The sequence below is a fragment of the Diplotaxodon limnothrissa genome, linkage group LG1 (genome assembly GCF_057381915.1).
Source record: "Diplotaxodon limnothrissa isolate DT_005_m linkage group LG1, D_limnothrissa_male_GT1.1, whole genome shotgun sequence".
In the NCBI taxonomy this organism is placed as follows: domain Eukaryota; kingdom Metazoa; phylum Chordata; class Actinopteri; order Cichliformes; family Cichlidae; genus Diplotaxodon; species Diplotaxodon limnothrissa.
Window position 1 is genome coordinate 18,515,596 of NC_140596.1, and position 25,101 is coordinate 18,540,696.

The 25,101-nt window shown below is 37.0% G+C and overlaps 2 protein-coding genes across 2 annotated transcripts in view; both read right to left on the bottom strand.

Annotated features, from left to right (window-relative positions):
- Positions 1–6,242: 6,242 nt before the first annotated feature.
- On the bottom strand, positions 6,243–7,220 carry mc1r (melanocortin 1 receptor). Its single transcript, XM_085372972.1, has one exon. The coding sequence runs from the start codon at positions 7,218–7,220 to the stop codon at positions 6,243–6,245; it is 978 nt and encodes a 325-aa protein (XP_085229098.1).
- Positions 7,221–10,748: 3,528 nt separating this feature from the next.
- The window catches only part of tcf25 (TCF25 ribosome quality control complex subunit), a 48,893-nt gene continuing 34,540 nt past the window's right edge, over positions 10,749–25,101 (bottom strand). Inside the window, exon 18 of the mRNA XM_085372874.1 lies at positions 10,749–11,519. Within this exon, the coding sequence (XP_085229000.1) occupies positions 11,352–11,519 (168 nt within the window). The 3' untranslated portion in view covers positions 10,749–11,351. The remainder of the gene's footprint in view (positions 11,520–25,101) is intronic.

The following is a 25,101-nucleotide window of genomic DNA, read 5'->3' on the forward strand; positions in this document are numbered from 1 at the left end:
AGTTTGGGAGTTCCTAGAAGTTATTACCATGTATGATTCACACTGAAGATTAGATTTAAAGCTTTGCACCAAGCTAAGATACATAAAGATGGGCTTTAGTAAATCTACATGGAAAGATCCCTAGACTTGTCACATATAAGAAACGTCACTTTGCATTACTTCAACAACAACAACAATAATAATAATAATAATAACCTGCCTTAGTTGGCTTCCAGAGAAAATGAATGCTGATGTTGCTACATGTCTGCCATATCTATGAAGAGGCCATAACCCTATCATAACTGTATTTTTCAGTGTGATCAGTTTGGTGCCTCATTCTTTTCCTTGTTCCTTGTTTTTACTGCTTCTGGGAATGATGCTGCTTCTGTAATCTACTAGGAATCTGCCCTAAAAACCTTTTTACATTGAGTTTCATTTATTTGTGCACAAATGTAGCAAGTGTGTGGCAATGAGCATTTTGTTTTTTTCCATTTCTATTTCTATAGATGATTATTTCCATTACATACAAAGTCTTGAATTATAAGGCCTCGTGGTTACATAAAGACTTTATAGAGCAGCTTTTCTTCAGACTGTCATGTTACTTGTGCTTCTAAGAGTTTCTGAAAGTAGAATGGGAGGCAGAGCCTTCTGCCATGGAACCAGCTCACAGTTTGGGTTTGGGAGACAGAGACTCTCACTGCTTTAAAGATTTAAAGCTTTACCTTTTTGATAACTCTTATCTAGACTAATAAAGTTATAGGATCAGGCTACTTATGGACTTCTTCTTCCCCATTTTCACTCATCGTATGCCACTATTATCTCTCTCTCTACTCTCTTCTTTTTGTTGTGGTCTCTTTTCTGTCTCCCACCCAAACCAGTTTTAGCAGATATTCAGCAGGTATTGTCTGATTGTTGAAGTTCTCTTTGCAATCAAAGTTTTTTTTAACTTACAATGTGAAGCTTCTTAGGATGACTGTTGTTGTGAACTGGAACTATATAAAAAGTGAACTGTGAAATGCACTATACACAGGTACACACACACACACACACACACACAGGTCTTTATCACCAGGTTCCACATTTATTTACAATTTTCTCAGGTTATGACTGAACACAGTCTGACAGCTGTCGGTCCCAGCTGATTTCCCTCTTTTCCGCTCCTCTCCGTCTCACTATAAAAAGGGAAGGAAACCATTATCAGTCCAAATCGCCATCAGCTGTTCTCACCGGCATCTCCAGCACAGCCCCGTTGAACCCACTGCACCACTCCTCCCCTGCAGACGCGCCCGGGACCACACCTCCGCCACATGAACTGAATTGAAATTAAGATTCACAAATAACCACCATACATAGCAGAGCTGCCTTCCCATGTGGAAAAGAAATAGTAAAAACTTACATGATTTACTCATGAAAGTGGCCACTTTCTCATTACTTTCATACATTGTTTTAGTAAGTATCCAGAACATACAAGTTTCATTTATATAATTTTTCAAGGGATCTTATATCCGTTTTCACTCTTGTATGCTTTTCATCCAAGTTTCACACAAGACAGATACAAACTTTATAAGATTTATATAGATCTTTTCCATATGGGTTTACTTGTTGCATCTAATGGAAACTAAAACACACACCAGTACTACATTCAGACCCCATTTTGGTTCAGCTTAAAGCAGATTTATGGAGATAATGTTCAGTATCAGAGGTTGTAGAGCAAATTTTCACTGTAGAGACTCGGTAAACACGGGTCTTTCATTGTCTTTCACGGCTGTCCTAAGAGATTTGTGGACAATGACCATCACATGTGCACGAGTGTGTTAACTTTCAGGGGGTACCAAAACAATTTCACAGTGTATAGAAATGTTTTAGAGGTGTGCATGCCTCTATGGTTTTTTTTCCCTATTGGTCACATTTACGTGCTTCAGATAATCACATTTCAATATTAGATAATGACAACCCAAATAAATACAAAATGCACTCTTTAAATAATGATTTAATTTATTAAGGGAAAAAAGTTATCCAAACCTGCTTAGCCCTGTGGTTAGGTGGTCAGGTTATATTCCTTAAACCTATTAACTGCTTGAGCAACCCTCAGCAGCAAGAACTGCTGTCAAACAGTATGGTGCATTGAATCTTTCACACTGCTGTGGAGGAATATTGGCCCGCTCTTTATTTTAACTCAGGTCATGCCAAAGCATCTCAATCTGATTTGAGGGCTAGGTTAATTGGTTATTGTCAATGGGCAACAGGTGCGAATGTGAGTGTGGCTGGTTGTCTGCCTGTTTGTGGTAGCCCTGTGGTAGACTGGCTACCTGCCCTGCCTCTATGACAGCAGGGATAGGCTCCAGCCTGCTGGCCCTGAATTGGATACACAGAAGACAGATGGATGAATGTCCAGTCTCTCTAATTGGGCAAATGAGAATTTACATAATTATGATTAAGGAACTGACCTCCCAGCCCATTGTCCCCTCAGTGGGCTGGTTTCAGTGCAGATGATTGTGCAGATGTACCGTTTATAAGATCTGGGGAAACCTGCAGTCAGCTGAGACTGAAGAAGTCACTCTGATGAGTGACGAAACGTTTCTCCCAAAAACGCTACGTCCAGATGAACAGAATCAACTTTTGGAGAACTATTGCATTACTTTATGCTATTTTATAATTGTTTCAGTTTTCAGTATCCACTATTTTCAGTTATGGGAGGTTTTGTTTGTAAAGATTTTCTAATCAAAATCATTTGATTAAAAACCTTTTAAAAATATATTTTATTGGCATTCATCCCTGAGGGTAGGCATTTTGTGGTCTGGTCATATGGATATAGCTTGAGTGTGTTTGTTGTTGGGGGAAGCAGCTGTGGAGAATTTCCTTTACTGCAAACAGAGCTGTGTTGTGTGGCTAAATGAAGGCAGAAGTCATAGCACCAATAATAACATGCTGTTCCCCGGAAATTATGTAGTCACACGTCTCTTCCTTCCTTTAATCAGCAGTAATTCTAATTAAGTGAGACACTACAGATAACATATGGTTCATTTTTCATTTATTTTCATGGTCACGAATCTGGGGTTCATGGTCAACGTTATCATTACAGGTCACTGACAGTGATGTCAGTGTGTTCTGGTCCATGTCAGTTTTCCTCTGAGAAGCACGTGTCGTGATCAACCCTAATATTTATTTAATATCTGAGACGGGATTGGCAGGAGAGACAAATGTTTCAAAGCCGTGAGACAATCTTCCAAAGCAACTACCATTCACAAATTACTATTTAATAAGGGTAATAAATTATTTTTAGACACAAACCATCACAATGAATAGCATTCATTCATTTTGGATTTATCTTTCATCATCTTGAAGTTTCTTTGAAATTTAGGCTGTGCCAATGTCTGCATGCCAAAACGCCCTTGAGCAAGATATCAAACCTCAAGTTACTCCTGATATGTTCAGGAGTGTGAATGTTAGATAGAAAGCACTTAGAAGCAGAAAAAGGTGCTTGTATGAATGAATTTGTGAACAGGTGAATGAGACATGTTGTATAGATACTTTCAGTGCTCAAGTAGAAAACCAGTATATAAGAATGTCCACTTAACGAACTGACATATGTACATTTTCACTTGTACGCATTCCCTCCATTTCTTTCATAAAATGGAAAAATGAGCCATTTCCCTCTAATAATGTGCGTGTGGGTGACATACAAAAAAGCCAAGAATTTTTTTTAAATCATCTTAAACAATTAGGATTTTTTTATTTTTTCCTTGAGGACAGGATGAGGGATTTTTCTTTTTCTTTCAAACTGGAAATCCCCTGTGCTCATTGCTGTTATTTAAGGCACAGCAAATGAACTTGATCATGAGTTTAAAAATGGAGCATTTCAAAAAACGCCTCTGTTGTGTTGTATATCAATGGCTCTACTGTCTGCCCAGAGCATACGTTGCCTTGCATATTTTTGTTAATGTGAACCAGAAAATGTTCATGTTGCAAATAAATAGGCAAACTTTAAAAGCTCTGCAATTAAAGTTAGAATGTCGTCTGCAGATGCTGCAGAGATACCTACAGATACAATACACTGACAATTTCTACCTTAATCACCAGTGTGTGAATGTGTGTGTGAATGGGTGGATGACTGGATGTGTAAAGCGCTTTGGGGTCCTTTGGGACTAGTAAAGCGCTATACAAGTACAGACCATTTACCATTTAATGTAATACAGCAACCATAATTTGTCCATAATTTGAAAATCTGGATATCGTGTTCTTTATTTGACTGCAGAGGCATTTCCTAGAGAAGCTGCAGTCTTTTTTTGCTTGATTGCACATGAATAAAGACTTCAAATAATGCTTACAAGCAATGTGCAAAAATCTGAAGATAATAATGAGATGAAAAATACTTGACTTTATGATGGACAGATGATAACTAAGCAATACCACTGTTGTTCTGGATTCAATACAAACTATTTTGTATGTTTTGACCCCTTTATTTGGGAAAACAGGTAAACAATTCCACTAACATACATATACATATGACATGCAGAACAACATAGTCCTGTTTTACTCAATTTTAAGTTGACCTGGATGCACACAGTTGTTCTTTTTTTCTTTTTTGTTAAACACCCACATTTATACATTTTCATTTTATACTATGTATGGAATCGTGTTTATTTGTGGCTGTATACTGAAGCTCTGACTGTCATTATCTTTAACAGAGGTTTTCTTAAAGACTTATACATGACAATGTTGTATATTATCAGTTCTATATCGAGCCAGCACTCTGAAAACAATCCTAATAAAGCTAGTCTAATAAATCAAGTATACAAAAAACAAAGTGTACAAAAAAAAGAAAAAAATGGGTTCTAAAATTAATCTTTAAAAAACAACAACAACAAAAACATTACACAGAGCACAACTTCACATTACACATTGCATTGTTGCTATCATGGTTTCTTTATTTATCTGTTGGCAGACAGCTTGATAACCCAGAAACCTTTCTTCCCACCATCATGTGGGGATTTAAAACTTTTCAGAGTTTAAATTAAGATGGATGAATTTCATCTTTTCCACAGAAAATTATAAGAGTGCAAAATGCAGGCCTGTTACCAGCACTTATGTGGGATAAATAAAGAACACCATGGAATATATGCATCAACTAAAACTATTAATGTTAATAATTAATTTATGCAATGAAGTTAATTAATTACATTAGCTGGACTTGGTGTAACCTGTATGCTGTCTTTTTAATCATGGATCTTTAGTCCGTTCCTTCCTAGACTGTCCTACATAACAAAAACTTCAGCCCAAACTGTCCCTTATTTGCGCATTTCAGAGAACCCACAAACTTCCAGAAATATAGCTTTGACATGGCTTCTTTCTTCTTTCATAAACCCTCTCATGCCATGAGCCTCGGGCCTACCACCAAGCATGTTCATGTGACTTTTGTCCCCTTTTTTTCTTTTCTTTTTTTTAAGTCACTGGGATATTTGGCGTTTATTTTTGCAACAGTAATTTTGGAGTTTGTCACACAGTGTCATTTTAAGGTTTAGTCTGATCGCCCCTCCAATTAAGCTGTGTTTCATCCGTCCCCTGCTCCGTTTGCACCATGCTTGAACATTTTCCCAAAGACAGTCTATATATAAAATAATCTGCATTTGAGCTGCAGTAACTAAGAGATTATTCGCTGCTTCTATTTTTTTAATTCTTGCAACGCACATCATTCATTAAAAGAAAAATGTAATTAAGATATTGATTCAGAAATAATAATAAATAATCTTAAAAGGGATAGAGATGTAAGGTAGCGACCTTTTGTTGTTGGCCATTTTAAAAATGAAAGTAAACTTCCTTTTTTATTTTCAAGAAATTATAATAATTGAACGCCTTTTTAAAAAAGAATTAAGGCAGCATATTTTGACCACCATAAGAGGCATTTTTAGACAAAAAAAATCAAACATGTTTACAGAAGAAAGAAAAAAACCACTAAGACCAGATCCAATAAGTAGTGTTGTGAAACTGTTGACTGATTTACGAGATTATCCACAAGCTTCCCAGTGAAGAACAAAAAAAAAGCGTAACGCAATAATAAATAAATTTACAGCTAAAACGGAAGCCAGTTCTATTTATCAAATTTTTGCAGTGTGAGAGTCTTCAGCTGCCATGTGCACTCGCGCACGGGCAACATTTGCATGTTTAAACATATATCAGTTGTGTCTTATTCTATCTTCGGACATGTTGAAGACAGAGGAAGAATGTTGTGTTGCGCTCGGTTTTGTTCAGGAATGTCCATGATATCACACGCCGAAGCAAAACGAACACAGGACCATCTCCTGCAAGGTTTTACGCAGCTCCTGGCTCCGGTACGCGTATATAAGCGGGTCGATGAGGGAGTTACAGATGATGAGGATGAGGAAAAGGTTAAAGTTTCGAAAGAAACAGTTGCAGAAGGGGCTGGTGGGACAGGCGAGGATGAGGATAAGGTGTAGAAAGAAAGGGCCCCAGCATAAAATAAAGACCCCGAGCAGGATAGTGAGGGTTATGGCTCCTTTCATACTTGTGGACTGGCGCCTGTTTTTGTGGAAAGCCACGATGCGCCGAGAATGCACGTGCGCCAGGACAAACATGTGCAGGTATAACACGGCGTTGAATACCAGAGTAGTGCAGAAGAAAGTGACGAGGCACACGATGACGGCGTTGTCGGTGTGATATACGATGAAGAGGATGCTGGAGGTGATGCTGGCCAGCCACACCATCACGATGATGATGATGGCGCGATGAGGGGTCATGATGCTGTGATACCTCAGCGCGTAAAAGATGGTGATATAGCGATCGGCAGCGATGGTGCACAGAAAGGAGAGAGAGGACACCACGGAGCTGCAGATCATCACGTCGATGACGTTGTCCAGGTGGCGAAGCATGCCGGGGTTCACATCCAGGAGGCCGTGGTCATTGAGAAGCATGAATATGGTCTCCACCACGTTGCTGACGCTGACAAGCATGTCAGACACGGCCAGGCAGCAGATAAAGTAGTACATGGGCGAGTGGAGGTTTCGATTTTTAATAATCGCCATGATGACCAAGATGTTTTCCACCAGACTGATGAGTCCCAGTGCCAAGAAGAGCTCCTGAGGGACCCGGATCTGAACGCAGTTCAGCCAGTTTCGCTCTCCTGCGGTTGAGTTCGTTTCGTTCTCCTCCAGAAGGTCATTTAACGGTCCGAAGTCCGTGTGAAGTATGGAGGGATACTGCAGGGACCCGTTGGTCATTTCCATGTCTGCCTTCTATTAGGTAACTGCAAGCTTTTAGCTTTTCAGGTGCTCCGTGTGGGTTTTAGGCTGCTGCAGCACAGATTTAAACTGGGTAAGGAACCTTCATCAGCTGTCTCTGGAGCTTAGAGGATGCTTCTACATCAGCTGTCGCAGTTACAGCTTGCTTCTGAGCAGGTTGGGGATTCAAGCAACTCATCCGAACTGTTTGTTAAACCCATGGAAGCCTCAACCGTCCAGGATCATCAAACTCCACGCAAAAAGTTCAAGTATATGTATTTATATTTATTTCAACCATTAAATAGCCTGAAAAATCATCGGCGAGCTACCGCGTTGGTCCCGGTGAAAAGTGAGTTTCTTGACTCGAGTAATCCTTTTATTTTTATTATAGCCTATTGAGTTTTTATTATTATTTTTCGCCCCATCCAACCAGCTGCTCCGAGATGGGCATCTGTAATCTTTCCTTCTCCGCTGCAATCTTGCACTCCGAGTTCACGTTTTTTCCTCAAACAGAGCAGCCGATCCACCAGAATCCTTCCATTAGTTCACATTGTTCTGACCAGCACAGTGGCAATGAACACTGTCTATAGTATACTGGAAACGAGAGAGAGAGAGAGAGAGAGAGAGAGAGATGCCGGATTATTTCTCACAGTGATGCTGCGTCCTGAATGACTTCAAGCGGCTCCTCCTCACAAGCGTCAGCTGCGCTGCGGTCCTGTCTGCGAAAGTTGTGCCAAGTTTTCTTGGGAGAGAGCTGAACGGTGATGGATTGAATTCAGTAATAGTTCGATCTGGTTTTTTTTTAACACTTTTCTTTCTGCTTTAAGAAAATGCTTCACTTACGCTAATATTATTCTAATCAGAGTCTTGGTGTCCAAAATATAATTTCTGAAAACTAAAAAAGAAAAAGCTCTGAAAACTTGCATTATACTTTCTGGAAAGCAGATTTAAATCTTTACTCGTAGTTAGCCTCCTGTTTTGTTCTTAGATATTCTCATTTTAAAAACAACTGCACATATAAAGATGCACACGCCATGTCTGTGTGTATTTTTTTTGAGACAGTAATAAAGAGAGGGGTCAAGAGGGATCTTAACACTGTGCTCAAATCATATTTGCCCAGGTTCCTGCAGACAGAGGAAGTAGGTGCAAGTAGGGAACAAAGTTGGTCCCTTAACATAGACACAGCATCTGCTCCTGCAAGCACAAGCACCTGCAATGTAACTAAATAATCTAAAAACAGTCAGAATCCATTTGTTCTGATTTAACTGTGACCAAATGAGGGCTTGGGGTGTCATAAAATTCACCTGAGCTGCTAATTCAGTGAGTGTGGGAAACACATGTGCAACTGCCACACATGCAAGGCTCCCCTTCACTGCTTTGCAATATTTTTTTAAATTTTATTTTTGTTAAATCATCTTTAAATAATTATGGATGGTAAGTTATGAAAACTCTTTAATGATGTCTTAACAACAAAGGAAATTGTGTGATAGTAAAGATCTTTCTCTGAAACAAAAAACGGTTGGAAAACTTCAACCTAAACATTAATTTAGGACAATAATCTACAAATGACAATTATGCTATTAAAAAAAATCTAAACAGATGCATAATTCTAGATTTGGTGTAGACACTGTGAGGCAATTCTTGGCCTGGGTCAGTCTGACCAGGTACATATTGTGAAAACATTAAATATGAAATCTAAGGCTTAAGTAATCCAGGACAAAATCCACACATCTACCTGTGCTTAAAAATGATTTCCATTAAAAATAAGTCTTAAATAGCTTTAAGACAAATGTGCAAGTGAAAATCTTTGTGTTCATAGAGCCAAACGTGCTGTTTGTGGTTAAACTTGCTTCTCAAGCTAACGGCACAGTAACTTTGATACATATCCACACAATTTGTTAAATCAAATTTAATAATTTCAACTTCAACTTCTTGAGCATGTTTATGTGGTTTCAAATTCATTTGTATTATCAAAAGTGACAAGTCATGCAGGCAAACACGTCACAAAAAAAGTAGCAGACCGGCTTCTGTCCAGCTTCTGAAATTTGAGGATTTGCCGTGTCATTTAATTTATACAATGACAAAAATATCAGGGGTCACACGTAGTCGTGTGACTACGAAAAAACAATTCTGAAATCAAGTAAGTTGCACAAATATTTTATCGAAGAAAAGAAAAATTTGTTGCAACTCTGCATTGATTTTTTTCAGGAATTTCAATTTGCTCTAGGTGTTTTTGTTAAATTATGTTATGGCAACTGGTTACGTTTAACCCACAGCACCAGTGGTAATACTGCAGTCCCATCAAGCAGCCTCTGAGCCGCTAATCTGAAAGCGCTTTCAATACAGCAGAATGATCACATGAAAATTTTCACAACAACACCCATAGCTCCAAGTGAATTAGGAACAATGACCTCATTTGACCATCTAGCACAGTCACCCACATCCTTGCGGCTCATTGGAACACAAAGTAAGCAGGTATGTTTCAAGCGTGTACAGCATCTCGCAATGATTTTGTCCTTTGACTGAGAGTAACAGACCTCAGGCTAGCTCGTCATTTGTGTTTGTATTGAAAAAAAAATGTTTGAACAGTGACTGTAAAGCATAAATGGGGTGAATCGTCTCCCATGGATAACATGAAAGGACACTGAGAAGAAAGGGCAACAGTTGGAGAGTGTTAAAAAAAATAATAAGCACAAGTTAAAAACGATAAATATCACTGATGATAACAGAAGCATAGTTACTGCTTCAGATTTAGTGTGCATGGAATGAGCATAATCAAGTGAGGTCATGAGAATCTGAGTGTACACAGAAAAGAGTTCATTTAATTACCAGTTTAAGAGATAAAAATGAAAACATCTGCCATAGCTGCGTTGTCAATAAGTGCAAGTAAACTGAAACTGAAATGTGAGAATCTGTGCCGAAGTCTGAGAGGTAATAAGAATATTAGAGAAAGAAAGCAGCAGAATTTAAACAAACCAAAAACAGTAGCCAAGATGATTAAGACAGTGAGTAGAAAATACCACGAAGACCAGAAAGACAAAACAAATCTAGTTTATCATGTTTAAGGATGCTTAAAATGATGTCAGGTGTGTACGTGGAAGACCTTTTCATGCTTTTTGCAACAGGTCACAACAGAAGTGTGTCATCAGGCCGAGCAGCATCTTGCTGAGGTTTGTGTGGTACTGTTTGTCATCAGAAATGACTCAGTTTGATTAAATTTATTACCAAGAGTCAAAACACTTTACATTTTTTCATGTGGCCCCCGTTATATTTTGGAACTTCTTAATTATTCAGCCGAAAAATCATAGAAGTCTCACAGTAAGATTATTATGGCTACAGAATCCCTGCAAAAATAAAAGAATTGCACATACGAATGCCTGGATGTGCATCAACTATAATTCAGTTCAAATTATAAATAAGACCTAAATGGATGGCATGACTAACTGCCTGAAAAGGCAGTTTCCTTTTTAGAAAAACAGAATTGATCAATTTAAAATGCTTTACTAGCTACGCATTAAAATATTCAAGTTAAAAAAAAAAAGTAATCATTTTAGCCTTCAAGAAAACTTCAAAGGATTTTTCAGTTTGTTTTTATTGGGAGTGATCAAATCAATGAGAATAAAAATTTTATGATTCTGTGTATATGTATTAAAGTGCAGATAAGCAGCAGTTTGCTTTAGAACTTGCACTCAGAATGAGACTACATGAATCTCACTCTAGCTTCGTAAAGCTTCCACTGCAGGTGTTTATGAGAGAAAATGAAAAACTCTCAGAAAGCCAGAAACCAGAGGAAGAAAAGCAGGACTTATTATCCGTTAGTGCTGCTGAACTGACAATGCTTGGAAACTGATTATGGAACTAATAATTATAAATAATACACTTAACCTTGGCAACACGACAGGTCCAACTAACAATCTGCTTTCTGAGCTTGGAACAAAGTGTGCCAGGTTCACATCCATCTACATTACCCCAGTAGTATTTGTGTTTGTTTTTTAAAATCAGCCTAATATTCTGAAATTATGACAACAAAATAATATCCAGCTGTCCAACTTATTTTCCTTGTAATTATTAACATCGCTTTTTTTTTTCAGTTTTATTCCTCTTCATCCATCACTTAGTCCACCTCTATCTCCTCTTTCAGTCCCATTCATCATCATCTCTGTAGGGGTTGTCCTCTCTTGGTGGCTCCTGAAACCGGATATTTGCCAGCATGTCCCTCATTGCCACCATTAGGCGATTTACTTCCTGGTTCAGCTCCTGACCAGCTCGAGCCACTTCCATGTCATCTTCCTGCCTCGGTGGATCCTTGAGAATGAAGGAGAGATTATTCAGTCTACAAACTTCTAGTGAGGTTCTTATATAGTGCTTTTCTACTCTACCAGAGGACTCAAAGCCCTTTATACAAAGTACCTTGATCACGCCCATTCACTCAAGTGCTTTTTTCTATTCAAGTTCTTTCTATCTAACATTCAAACACATTCATACTCCAGTGGATGCATCAGGTTATCTTTCCCAAGGATATTTGGCTGGAACAGCCAGGAATTGAACCATCAACATCCCAATTAGTAGATGACCTGATCCATCTCCTGAGTTACCCAAAGTGCTCCGCTACAATGTCCTAATAATTTAACTTGTTCTCGGAAATGGTTAACCATTGCAAGACATTACTTTAACTGTACTGATGGTGTCCAAATAAATATACGGCATCTATGTTGGATATAGCAGAATAATCTAGGGTTCATGTTATCAAACACAACTTTAGGTTGTTTTCAGAAATGTAATTCTAATTTACGGCCACGTTGTTCTTTAAATATTAAACTCTTAACTATATTTCCTTTATCCATATTGTATCTCTTCCTCTCCATAAGTGGATAACAGAGTTGGAACTGTCCTGATGGAAACATGCCTCGGGCATATCCGTTAACAGTAAGCATGTACAGTTGACTGTGTGAGTGTTTGCCATACATTTACTGTATCTTAAAGTGGCAGAGATTGGTGTGTGCTGCATGCTGGCAGGAGCCTGTAAGACCAATGAAGACATTCATGCTCAGCAGGCCAGTCATTGGAAAACTGGACATAAACCAGACACATGTCATGCTCAGTGTAGCACGAGAGAAGTGCTTTAAGCCATGAAGTGGATGTGGTGTCTTTGCAATAATCACTTTCACACATTAGATAAATTAACAGTTAAAGGAATCTTTCAATTTAGTCTTATTTGCAGAAAACAACCAAACAAGGTCAAAATGGGTTCAGTATAGGTCCTGCTTTCCATGCATTCATATACCATTTTCACACAGAAAGCATGTTTGCAATTTTTTCCCTTCCTCTTAACGGCATATAAAGTAAAAAAAAAACAAAAACAAAAAAAAACAAAAAACCACAACTTTAAATGCAAGGGCTTTACTTAAAATCCACACTCTGATATATTTGCAGAGTAAAAGTACACCATTTAAACTGCCACATGTTATGAACTTGTTTACCAAAAAGCCTTTGAATGCCTCTTTTATGCAGAATCATACAAGCGAGTTTTTTTTTTTTATTATCAGCAGGTTTTGTGAAAAGCAGTACATTCTTTTTATATCGCTTGTGCCAAGTAGATGAAATCATCCTCTCTTCAGCATTTTCCTTGTCAGAAACATCACAGAAACTGATGCTGTGAGAATGTATATTTACTGCTATATAAACCGCTCTTCATTTTTTTATCCCTTCAACAACGGCATCTTGTAAAATTCTGCTAAGAAATCAGTGTTGGTCCATGTTAATTATGGCCAGCACAGATCAGTGAAAAGCTGTATTTTAGCAATGTTGTTTTAGCTGTCCGACTGCAATGATCAACGCTTGTAAAGCCTTTTCTAGTTAAAAGGTATTAAAGGTAAGATGCTAGGTTGAAATGCTGCAACACTGTGTAAAAAAAAAAAAAAAAAAAAAAAAAAAAAAAAAAAAGGAGACCTAGAGAGTTACTGCAGGGAGAACGACAGTTGATACTTTTGCTGGTCTGAATGCAACTAGTAAAAAACAAAACAAAACATTGTTCCACGTCTCACTGTCTACCCCAGCATAAAAATGTATGGACTGTGTAATCTTTATACATTGGTTCTCTTTCACACAGTCTCTGAGCTGAAATGCAGATCATTCTGACAAAACAAGACGTAAGAAAATATCGAGACAAAAATCAGCCTCCCTGCTCATTCACCTCACTATTTGCTTACATCTTGTTTCTGAAGAATGGGCTGCTGACATCAATTAGAACGAAAGATAGTTAGTAAATCATGATGAAACTGAACAGTTTATGTAATGAAGCTTCCACGTTTTGACATTTAAATTAATCCAATTAACTAAACAACTTCCTATTAATCAAATATATCTTAAAAAAAAATAAAAATAAAAAAATAGATCCACATCCTCAAATTTCTCAAACATGGTTAACTAAAAATCTGTAATATCTGCATGAGCATTGTGAGCCACACTACACTATACAAACTACATAAACATAAACTCAGCGAGCTTTAAGCTGGTTTGTGTGAGACGGGATGAAAATGGTTTAGTGTTCACACATTAACAGATGAACAGAAGAACCCTGATTTTACAAATACGGGTGTCATTCAAGATGAACAAAATGTAAATTAATGAAGAAATCCAAGCACTGAACTTCCTTATTAGCAAAGAGAAAGCAGAGACATCGAGTCAACTTTGCACTTCATGAATTAACTGTAATAAGGTCATATGCTTTCTTTGATATTTTTCAGTTTTGCTAGACCCCCCCTTTGTTTTACAAGAAAAATGTTCGCGCGCCCCCCCGCACGTGCACGCGCACATCCTCCAACCACACACACCCATATTTTGCTCAATTGCGGTTTATTTCACACCTCAAACATTTAGTAAGCAATTAAGCAAATACAAGTAATCTGCAATAAATTACAGGTAGTAAGAAAATAAACTAACTGGGTATTTTTGAAAACGCAGCTGTTTCGTCCACACGTAAACGGCGTTTGGAATCACCGAAAACTGAGATTTTTTTAAAACTCCTTTTTGGCGTTTACGTGTGGACGAGGAATACAGAGTTCGTCACGCAACGTCAAAGGTATGTGCCCCTTTTCACGTCAGGCTGTGCGCCACGTTATTGTTTACATGAGATGAATTGCAGAATAGCAGATAGACAAAATACTGTTAATCTGACCATCTTCAGGTTTTACAGCTTACATATATACGCAGTTACTGTCCCTCTATTTAGAAAAGCAGAGGCATCACTGTAATTATTTTACTTGTAGTTGTTTTTTTTCCCTTTGTAATAATATTCAACATTGCAATCAAATCAAAAAATGCCTCTGTGCAAAATGGGTTTAAAAACATAAACAACTGTGGGATACTGTTTGTCCGTGATTTGAACCGGGGGACAAATTGTGGCAGGATCAGCCTGATATTATTTGTATCCCGCTGTAACTTTACTGTATAAAGAGCTAGAATCTCCAAAATGTCAGGAGTAGTGAGTCATTATAACAAGTGTTTGTGAACTAAAAATCAAAAATGTGGGATACTGTTTGTCCCTGATTTGAAGAGCCCAGCGCTGCTCCCGACAAAGGGAAAACCAATTAAGCAGGGGAGACCTACCTCAGCACTTGTGCAGGTGAAACCAAAGGGAAGATATTCTTCACCATATTTTCTAGTCTTTTTGGCTTAGAATGAAGTTGGTTTGGAAACATATTCAGCGATGCTTCATCTCCTGCTCTGCGTTTCTGTAGGCGCCCGTGCTAGCAGTGTCTAAGCCTTTTGTTTTTTTTCCCCCCTTTTCATACCGCGCCTCCTCTGCCATGGCTCTGCGCCCCCCTTAGGGGGCGGGCCCCACACTTTGGGAAGGTCTGCCTTAGGGTGACCATGAGTCTTAAGAGGAAATCTTCCATCAGTCACGGATGTGTGTTAAAATGTTTTCCCAGATCGTTTACCAGCTCAGCCCTGCAGGGTGCTGCTATTAAATGGGTGTATCTGTGCGTGTCTGCTTTAATCATAAAACCAAACCAAACCGAAAAACCCCCCCAAAACACAACTTTACTTGAAATGCATCATTCAGGGTGTTGAGGGCGAACACTAGACTGGAGTTTGCTTTGGAGGAGGTATGACTGTCATCAGAACGTGTCAGACCCACGGACCGTTTAGGAAGGTGAAAGAGAGAGTCACTTTATTAAACTTTATTACGGAAGAATAAAAATCTTGATTTATTATGTGTCTAATTTTAATTTCTTTTGCATAATTACAAAGTACCTGCACAGAGTAGAGGTTAACAACATTTGCTCTTGTCAGGAGGTGAGAGCCAGACATTTTTTAAATTCTGTTATCTGACACCAAATTAATTTATCATAACTTTGAAAATAATTAGTGTGAATGCTTGAAAAGCATTCACAGTATTGTTGTTGTAATCTTTATTGTGTGGATGCTTTAAGCATCCACACTATTGAGTTCCTGTTTCTCTTTATTCTTTATTATTATTGTGTGGATGCTTTAAGCATCCACACTATTGAGTTCCTGTTTCTCTTTATTCTTTATACTTTATTGTGTGGATGCTTTAAGCATCCACACTATTGAGTTCCTGTTTCTCTTTATTCTTTATACTTTATTATTATTGTGTGGATGCGTTAAGCATCCACACTATTGAGTTCCTGTTTCTCTTTATTCTTTATTATTCTAGTTGCTTCCGTACACTTTTTGGCACTTAACTACTTCCACAATTTTCAGCCGATTTTCACCGTTCAAATTTTAAACTATTCTGCTATTTCTGCTAATGTGCGCTATGACTTTTGGTATTTTTTGCTATTATACTTTTTAAAATATTAAGCTTTTTTCCTTTAATTTGTCCCATTGAAATGAATGGGAAACTTCTGCAATTCTGCTAAAATTTGCTTGTTTTTGAAACTTAACTACTTCCTCATATTTTCACCTAGAACAACCATTCAAATTTTAAAATGTTCACAAATTATTGGGCTATTCAGGTATGATTCAGCTTTTTCAAATCTTCTACTGTTTTACTTTTATGCCTCTTAAAGTTTTGAGTTGCAAAATTGTGATTTTTCACAAAATACATGCGTTGTTATGGTTGCTATGCTCTTGGCTTCCAGTGTGTCACTGAAGGTTTTGCAGTCTTCTCTTCATGTCCGAACAACTGTTTGCTACTTGCTCAATTTTCACTCAACTTCCACAAATTATACATCAAAACGTAGGTATTTTTGCTGGCTTTCAGGAAATGTCACTATCATTGTTGTGGGATTTATAGAATTTTCGCAAATCTCCTCAGACCAACACAATGTCAGAAAACTCTCCATATAAAGTGAATGGAGAGCTTGTTCAAAATCACCGCTGGATTTCTGTAATGAGAGGCATATTCGAATCGTCATATCTCCTTAACAAAGCAAAGTTAAGACATGAGGCTTGTCCCCGAATATCTTCAGACACCCCTGACGCTCACAATTCAAGAATTTCTTTCTCACCTATTACCGTTCTGAAATGAGTTGGACTTGTTTGAGGGTAGGAAATTCGTCCTTCGCTCAGATTTCTTCAGATTTCAAACTGTGGAAATGAACCACTTTTTTCTCTCGTCATAACTTTTTGTTGGATTTCCACAGAGACCTGAAAATTTCCATGATTGTTCACCAAAGCCTGCTGTCTCTTACGGTGAAAGAATGATATCGATACTCCAAATAGATTTCAAGTCACAAAGCGTTGTTTGAGGGCAAGTCAAGGCAGTTTTTGCTTCGCTCTACTCAGTTATGGTGCATTAGAAGTCAAATATCTTTAATAATTCATATTTTAATGATAAATTGTAAACACTGGAAGATTCCCCCATCTCTTCTGAACAAAACGGTGTAAGAATGACCGCTCTAGCCCCTACGGTTTGGAAATTATGGTCATTTGTTTGAGGGGAGTCCTCACTATGAGAAATAGGCTGCAATAATCCTGTGCCTCTCTGTGCTGCGTGTGTAAAAAGAGGCACATGTTTTGGCGGGAAAAAGTACACAGGCTCTCTGATTGGTGGATTCAAATTCAGCAGCTCCCAGGCTGACCTAGAAACTTACTTCTCTCTCCCTATGCATTTTTTTGCTGATTTTTTCATTTAACAAGTATATTTGAGGGACCCTCAGCATTTTTTCAGCTGTCCATTTTGCTTTTCCAATTTTTCTGTTTAACTTATTACTATTGTGCTAAATCATACTATTTCTGCTATTTTATAAGATTTGTGCCTTATATAGTATTTCTGCTAAATTACAGTATTTCTGCTTTTTATACTATTTGTGCTAAAACATAGTATTTCTACTAAATGTAGTATTTATGCTTAATCATACTATTTCTGCTTTTTATGGGATTTGTGCCTAATATAGTATTTCTGCTTTTTATAGGATTTTTGCTCAAACATAGTATTTCTACTAAATGTAGTGTTTATGCTTAATCATGCTATTTCTGCTTTTTATAGGATTTGTGCTTAATATAGTATTTCTGCTAAATTATAGTATTTCTGCTTTTTATAGTATTTGTGCTAAAACATAGTATTTCTACTAAATGTAGTATTTATGCTTAATCATAGTATTTCTATATATTTCTGCCAGGTCCCCAGGCAGCCAATCCTCTGTGAGGACTTAGACATTCAAATTTTCAAATCAGGGCCTGCACGGCTTCCCAGCCAATCATATATGTGTCCTGAGGCATTCAAATTTGCATATTGGGGCCTTCATGGCTTCTAAGCCAGCCAATCATATCAGGGCTGAGGAATTCAAATCCACAAATCAGGGCCTGCACGGCTTCCCAGCCAGCCAATCATATATGTGGCCTCAGCCATTCAAATTTGCATATTGGGGAATTCGTGGCTTCTAAGTCAATAAGTCATCCATGTCATATATCTCTAAAAATTCATATTTTAATGATAAATTGTCAACACTTGAAGATTCCCCAATCACTTCTGAACAAAACGGTGTAAGAATGACCGCTCTAGCCCCTACAGTTAGGAAATTATGGTCATTTGTTTGAGGGGAGTCCTCACTATGAGAAATAGACTGCAATAATCCTGTGTCTCTCTGTGCTGCGTGTGTAAACAGAAGCACCTGTTTTGGCGGGAAAAAGTACACAGCCACTCTGATTGGTGGATTCAAATTCAGCAGCTCTCTCCCTCTTTGTGTTTGTGTGTGCGTGTGTGTGTGTGTGTGTGTGACAGAGAGAGAGAGAGAGAGAGAGAGAGAGAGAAAGCCTTTTAATGGGATGATCTCATTGTAAGATTCAAATTCAATATATTTAGACTGGTTGACTGAATTGGATCTTGTGTGTGTGTCTCTCTGTGCATGTGTGTTTCCTCATGTGTACATATTTATAATTGTGTGGCTGTCATAAATTTTTTTGCAGATTTTTGTCATTTAACAAGTATATTTGAGGGAACCTCAGCATGTTCAGCATTTTTTCAGCTGTCCATTTTGCTTTTCCGATTTTTCTGTTTAACTTATTACTATTGTGCTTAATCATACTATTTCTGCTATTTTATAAGATTTGTGCTTAATATACTATTTCTGCTTTTATAGGATTTGTGCTTAATATAGTATTTCTACTAAATGTAGTATTTATGCTTAATCATAGTATTTCTGCTTTTTATAGGATTTGTGCTTAATATAGTATTTCTGCTTTTTATAAGATTTGTGCTTAATATAGTATTTCTGCTAAATGTAGTATTTATGCTTAATCATACTATTTCTGCTTTTCATAGGATTTGTGCTTAATATAGTATTTCTGCTTTTTATAAGATTTGTGCTTAATATAGTATTTCTGCTAAATGTAGTATTTATGCTTAATCATACTATTTCTGCTTTTCATAGGATTTGTGCTTAATATAGTATTTCTGCTAAATTTAGTATTTCTGATTAATTATAGTTTTTCTACTAAATCATAGTACAGTATTTCTGCTTTTTATGGGATTTGTGCTAAAACAAAGTATTTCTACTAAATGTAGTATTTATGCTTAATCATAGTATTTCTATATATTTCTGCCAGGTCCCCAGGCAGCCAATCCTCTGTGAGGACTGAGACATTCAAATTTTCAAATGAGGGCCTGCACGGTTTCCCAGCCAATCATATATGTGGGCTGAGGAATACAAATTTGCATATTGGGGCCTTCATGGCTTCTAAGCCAGTCAATCATATCTGAGGGCTGAGGAATTCAAATCCACAAATCAGGGCCTGCACAGCTTCCCAGCCAGCCAATCATATATGTGGGCTCATGCATTCAAATTTGCATATTGGGGAATTCGTGGCTTCTAAGTCAACAAGTCATCCATGTCATATATCTCTAAAAATTCATATTTTAATGATAAATTGTCAACACTTGAAGATTCCCAATCACTTCTTAACAAAACGGTGTAAGAATGACCGTTCTAGCCTCTACGGTTAGGAAATTATGGTCATTGGTTTGAGGGGAGTCGTCACTATGAGAAATAGACTGCAATAATCCTGTGTCTCTCTGTGTGCTGCAGGCTCCAGTTTTGGCGGGAAAAAGTACACAGCCTCTCTGATTGGTGGATTCAAATTCAGCAGCTCCCAGGCTGACCTAGAAACTTACTTCTCTCTCCCTGTGTGTGTGTGTGTGTGTGTGTGTGTGTGTGTGTGTGTGTGTGTGTGTGTGTAACAGAGAGAGAGAGAGAGAGAGAGAGACCCACTTTAGGGCAGCATCTCATTGTTGGAAAAACATATAATATATTCAGATTGGTTGACTGGCATAGACCCTCTGTGTGTGTCCCTCTCTGTGCATTTGTGTATACATATTTGATTTTATGTGTAATTGTTGGCTGTTCCTTCTTGTTTTTTAATTTATTTTTATTTCTTTTTTTTTTTCACTTGAACAACAATTAGTTTTGAGGGAACTTAACCATGTTCTGTTTTTTTTTTCATCTTGTCATTTTACTTTTCCAATATTTCTACTTCAGTTATTGCTATTCTGCTCAATCATAGTATTTGTTCTAAATCATTGTTATTATGCTATATTGTAGTATTTCTGCTAAATCATTTTATTTCTACTATATTATATTTTTCTTTCTAAATATAGCATTTCTGCTATATAATTGTATTTCTGCCAAATTATAATATTTGTGCTAAAACATAGTCTTAATTTAAAATTACAATATTCATAGTTCATCACAGTGTCTCTGGTAAATCACAATATTTCTGCTATGTTGTACTATTTTTCTAAATCATAGTGTTTCTGTAATGTTTAAGTATTTTTGGCTAAATATATTCTTTCTGTTATCTTATACTATTTCTCCTAAATTCTTGTATTTTTGAGAAGTTATGTTTCTGGTAAGTTACAATATTTCTGCTAAGTTCTGCTATGCTATTGTATTTCTGCCAAGTATTATGTTTACTCTAAGATATTGCAGTTCTGCTAAATTATTACATTTTAGCAAAGTTCCTTTGCTTCTGCAAAGTTTTTACAATTTCTGCAACTTTTCAGCTTTTTCAGCTACTTTTTGCATGCAGCTTCAGCTTTAAGCATCCACACTGCATTTTCGCAGGAAATGCAAATTTTTCTAGTTGTGTGGATGCTTTAAGCATCCACACTATTGAGTTCCTGTTTCTCTTTATTCTTTATTCTACTTTATTATTCCAGTTGCTTCCGTACACTTTTTGGCACTTAACTACTTCCACAATTTTCAGCCGATTTTCACCGTTCAAATTTTAAACTATTCTGCTATTTCTGCTAATGATCGCTATGTCTTTTGCTATTTTTTGCTATTATACTTTTTAAAATATTCCACTTTTTTCCTTTAATTTGTCCCATTGAAATGAATGGGAAACTTCCAAAATTCTGCTAAATTTTGCTTGTTTTTGAAACTTAACTACTTCCTCATACTTTCGCCTAGAACAACCATTCAAACTTTAAAATGTTCACAAATTATTGGGCTATTCATGTATGATTCAGCTTTTTCAAATCTTTTACTGTTTTACTTTTATGCCTCTTAAAGTTTTGAGTTGCAAAATTGTGATTTTTCACAAAATACATGCGTTGTTATGGTTGCTATGCTCTTGGCTTCCAGTGTGTCACTGAAGGTTTTGCAGTCTTCTCTTCATGTCCGAACAACTGTTTGCTACTTGCTCAGTTTTTACTCAACTTCCACAAATTATACATCAAAACGTAGGTATTTTTGCTGGCTTTCAGAAAATGTCACCATCATTGTTGTGGGATTTATAGAATTTTGGCAAATCTCCTCAGACTAACACAAGGTCAGAAAACTCTCCATACAAAGTCAATGGAGAGTTTGTTCAAAATCATCGCTGGATTTCTGTAATGAGAGGCATATTCGAATCGTCATATCTCCTTAATGAAGCAAAGTTAAGACATGAGGCTTGTCCCGGTATATCTTCAGACACTCCTGACGCTCACAATTCAAGAATTTCTTTCTTACCTATTACCGTTCTGAAATGAGTTGGACTTGTTTGAGGGTAGGAAATTCGTCCGTTGCTCAGATTTCTTCAGATTTCAAACTGTGGAAATGAACCACTTTTTTCTCTCGTCATAACTTTTTGTTGGATTTCCACAGAGACCTGAAAATTTCCATGACTGTTCACCAAAGCCTGCTGTCTCTTACGGTGAAAGAATGATATCGATACTCCAAATAGATTTCGAGTTACAAAGCGTTGTTTGAGGGCAAGTCAAAGCGGTTTTTGCTTCGCTCTGCTCAGTTATGGTGCATTAGAAGTCAAATATCTTTAATAATTCATATTTTAATGATAAATTGTTAACACTGGAAGATTCCCCCATCTCTTCTGAACAAAACGGTGTAAGAATGACCGCTCTAGCCCCTACGGTTAGGAAATTATGGTCATTTGTTTGAGGGGAGTCGTCACTATGAGAAATAGGCTGCAATAATCCTGTGCCTCTCTGTCCTGCGTGTGTAAAAAGATGCACCTGTTTTGGCGGGAAAACGTAAACAGCCACTCTGATTGGTGGATTTAAATTCGGCAGCTCTCTCCCTCTGTGTGTGTGTGTGTGTGTGTGTGTGTGTGTGTGTGTGTGTGTGTGTGTGTGTGTGTGTGTTTAGTGGGAGAGAGAGGACCCTGCCCTTATTTGGCAGCATGTCATTGTAGGATTTAAATTGAATATAGTTAGACTGGTTGACTGGATTAGAGCCTGTGTTTGTGTGTCCCTCTGTGCATTTGTGTTCCAATATGCCTCCATATTTGTAATTTTGTAAGTTATTACTATTCTGCTAAATCATACTATTTCTGCTTTTCATAAGATTTGTGCCTAATATAGTATTTCTGCTAAATTATAGTATTTATTCTTTTTATAGGATTTGTGCCTAACATAGTATTTCTGCTAAATTATAGTATTTCTGCTTTTTATACTATTTGTGCCTAATATAGTATTTCTGCTTTTTATAAGATTTGTGCCTAATATAGTATTTCTGCTTTTTATAGGATTTGTACCTAATATAGTATTTCTGCTTTTTATAGGATTTGTGCTTAATATAGTATTTCTGCTAAATTATAGTATTTCTGCTTTTTATAGTATTTGTGCTAAAACATAGTATTTCTACTAAATGTAGTATTTATGCTTAATCATAATATTTCTATATATTTCTGCCAGGTCCCCAGGCAGCCAATCCTCTGTGAGGACTGAGAAATTCAAATTTTCAAATCAGGGCCTGCACAGCTTCCCAGCCAGCCAATCATATATGTGGCCTCAGGCATTCAAATTTGCATATTGGGGAATTCGTGGCTTCTAAGTCAATAAGTCATCCATGTCATATATCTCTAAAAATTCATATTTTAATGATAAATTGTCAACACTTGAAGATTCCCCAATCTCTTCTGAACAAAACGGTGTAAGAATGACCGCTCTAACCCCTACAGTTAGGAAATTATGGTCATTTGTTTGAGGGGAGTCCTCACTATGAGAAATAGACTGCAATAATCCTGTGTCTCTCTGTGCTGCGTGTGTAAACAGAAGCACCTGTTTTGGCGGGAAAAAGTACACAGCCACTCTGATTGGTGGATTCAAATTCAGCAGCTCCCAGGCTGACCTAGAAACTTACTTCTCTCTCCCTGTGTGTGTGTGTGTGTGTGTGACAGAGAGAGAGAGAGAGAGAAAGGCTTTTAATGGGATGACCTCATTCTAAGCTTCAAATTCAATATATTTAGACTGGTTGACTGAATTGGATCTTGTGTGTGTGTCTGTCTGTGCATGTGTGTTTCCTTATGTGTACATATTTGTGATTGTGTGGCTGTTATATTTTTTTTTGCCAATTTTTTTCATTTAACAAGTATATTTGAGGGACCCTTAGCATGTTCAGCATTTTTTCAGCTGTCCATTTTGCTTTTCCAATTTTTCTGTTTAAGTTATTACTATTGTGCTAAATCATACTATTTCTGCTATTTTATAAGATTTGTGCTAAATATAGTATTTCTGTCAAATTATAGTATTTGTGCTAAAACATAGTATTGATTTAAAATTACAATATTCATAGTTCATCACAGTGTCTCTGGTAAATCACAGTATTTCTGCTCTGTTGTACTATTTTTCTAAATCATAGTGTTTCTGTAATGCTTAAGTATTTTTGGCTAAATATATTCTTTCTGTTATCTTATACTATTTCTCCTAAATTCTTGTATTTTTGAGAAGTTATCATGTTTCTGGTAAGTTACAATATTTCTGCTAAGTTCTGCTATGCTATTGTATTTCTGCCAAGTATTATGTTTCCTCTAAGATATTGCAGTTCTGCTAAATTATTACATTTTAGCAAAGTTCCTTTGCTTCTGCAAAGTTTTTACAATTTCTGCAACTTTTCAGCTTTTTCAGCTACTTTTTGCATGCAGCTTCAGCTTTAAGCATCCACACTGCATTTTCGCAGGAAATGCAAATTTTTCTAGTTCCAGTTGCTTCCGTACACTTTTTGGCACTTAACTACTTCCACAATTTTCAGCCGATTTTCACCGTTCAAATTTTAAACTATTCTGCTATTTTTGCTCTTTCTTGCTATGATTTTTGCTATTTTTAACTATTATACTTTTTAAAATATTCCACTTTTTTCCTTTAATTTGTCCCATTGAAATGAATGGGAAACTTCTGCAATTCTGCTAAAATTTGCTTGTTTTTGAAACTTAACTACTTCCTCATATTTTCACCTAGAACAACCATTCAAACTTTAAAATGTTCATAAATTATTGGGCTATTCAGGTATGATTCAGCTTTTTGAAATCTTTTACTGTTTTACTTTTATGCCTCTTAAAGTTTTGAGTTGCAAAATTGTGATTTTTCACAAAATACATGCGTTGTTATGGTTGCTATGCTCTTGGCTTCCAGTGTGTCACTGAAGGTTTTGCAGTCTTCTCTTCATGTCCGAACAACTGTTTGCTACTTGCTCAATTTTCACTCAACTTCCACAAATTATACATCAAAACGTAGGTATTTTTGCTGGCTTTCAGGAAATGTCACTATCATTGTTGTGGGATTTATAGAATTTTCGCAAATCTCCTCAGACCAACACAATGTCAGAAAACTCTCCATATAAAGTCAATGGAGAGCTTGTTCAAAATCACCGCTGGATTTCTGTAATGAGAGGCATATTCGAATCGTCATATCTCCTTAACGAAGCAAAGTTAAGACATGAGGCTTGTCCCCGAATATCTTCAGACACCCCTGACGCTCACAATTCAAGAATTTCTTTCTCACCTATTACCGTTCTGAAATGAGTTGGACTTGTTTGAGGGTAGGAAATTCGTCCTTCGCTCAGATTTCTTCAGATTTCAAACTGTGGAAATGAAGCACTTTTTTCTCTCGTCATAACTTTTTGTTGGATTTCCACAGAGACCTGAAAATTTCCATGATTGTTCACCAAAGCCTGCTGTCTCTTACGGTGAAAGAATGATA

Coding starts and splice junctions, on each gene's coding strand:
- mc1r (XM_085372972.1), bottom strand. CDS start 7,220: ATGGAAATGACCAACGGGTCCCTGCAGTATCCCTCCATACTTCACACG.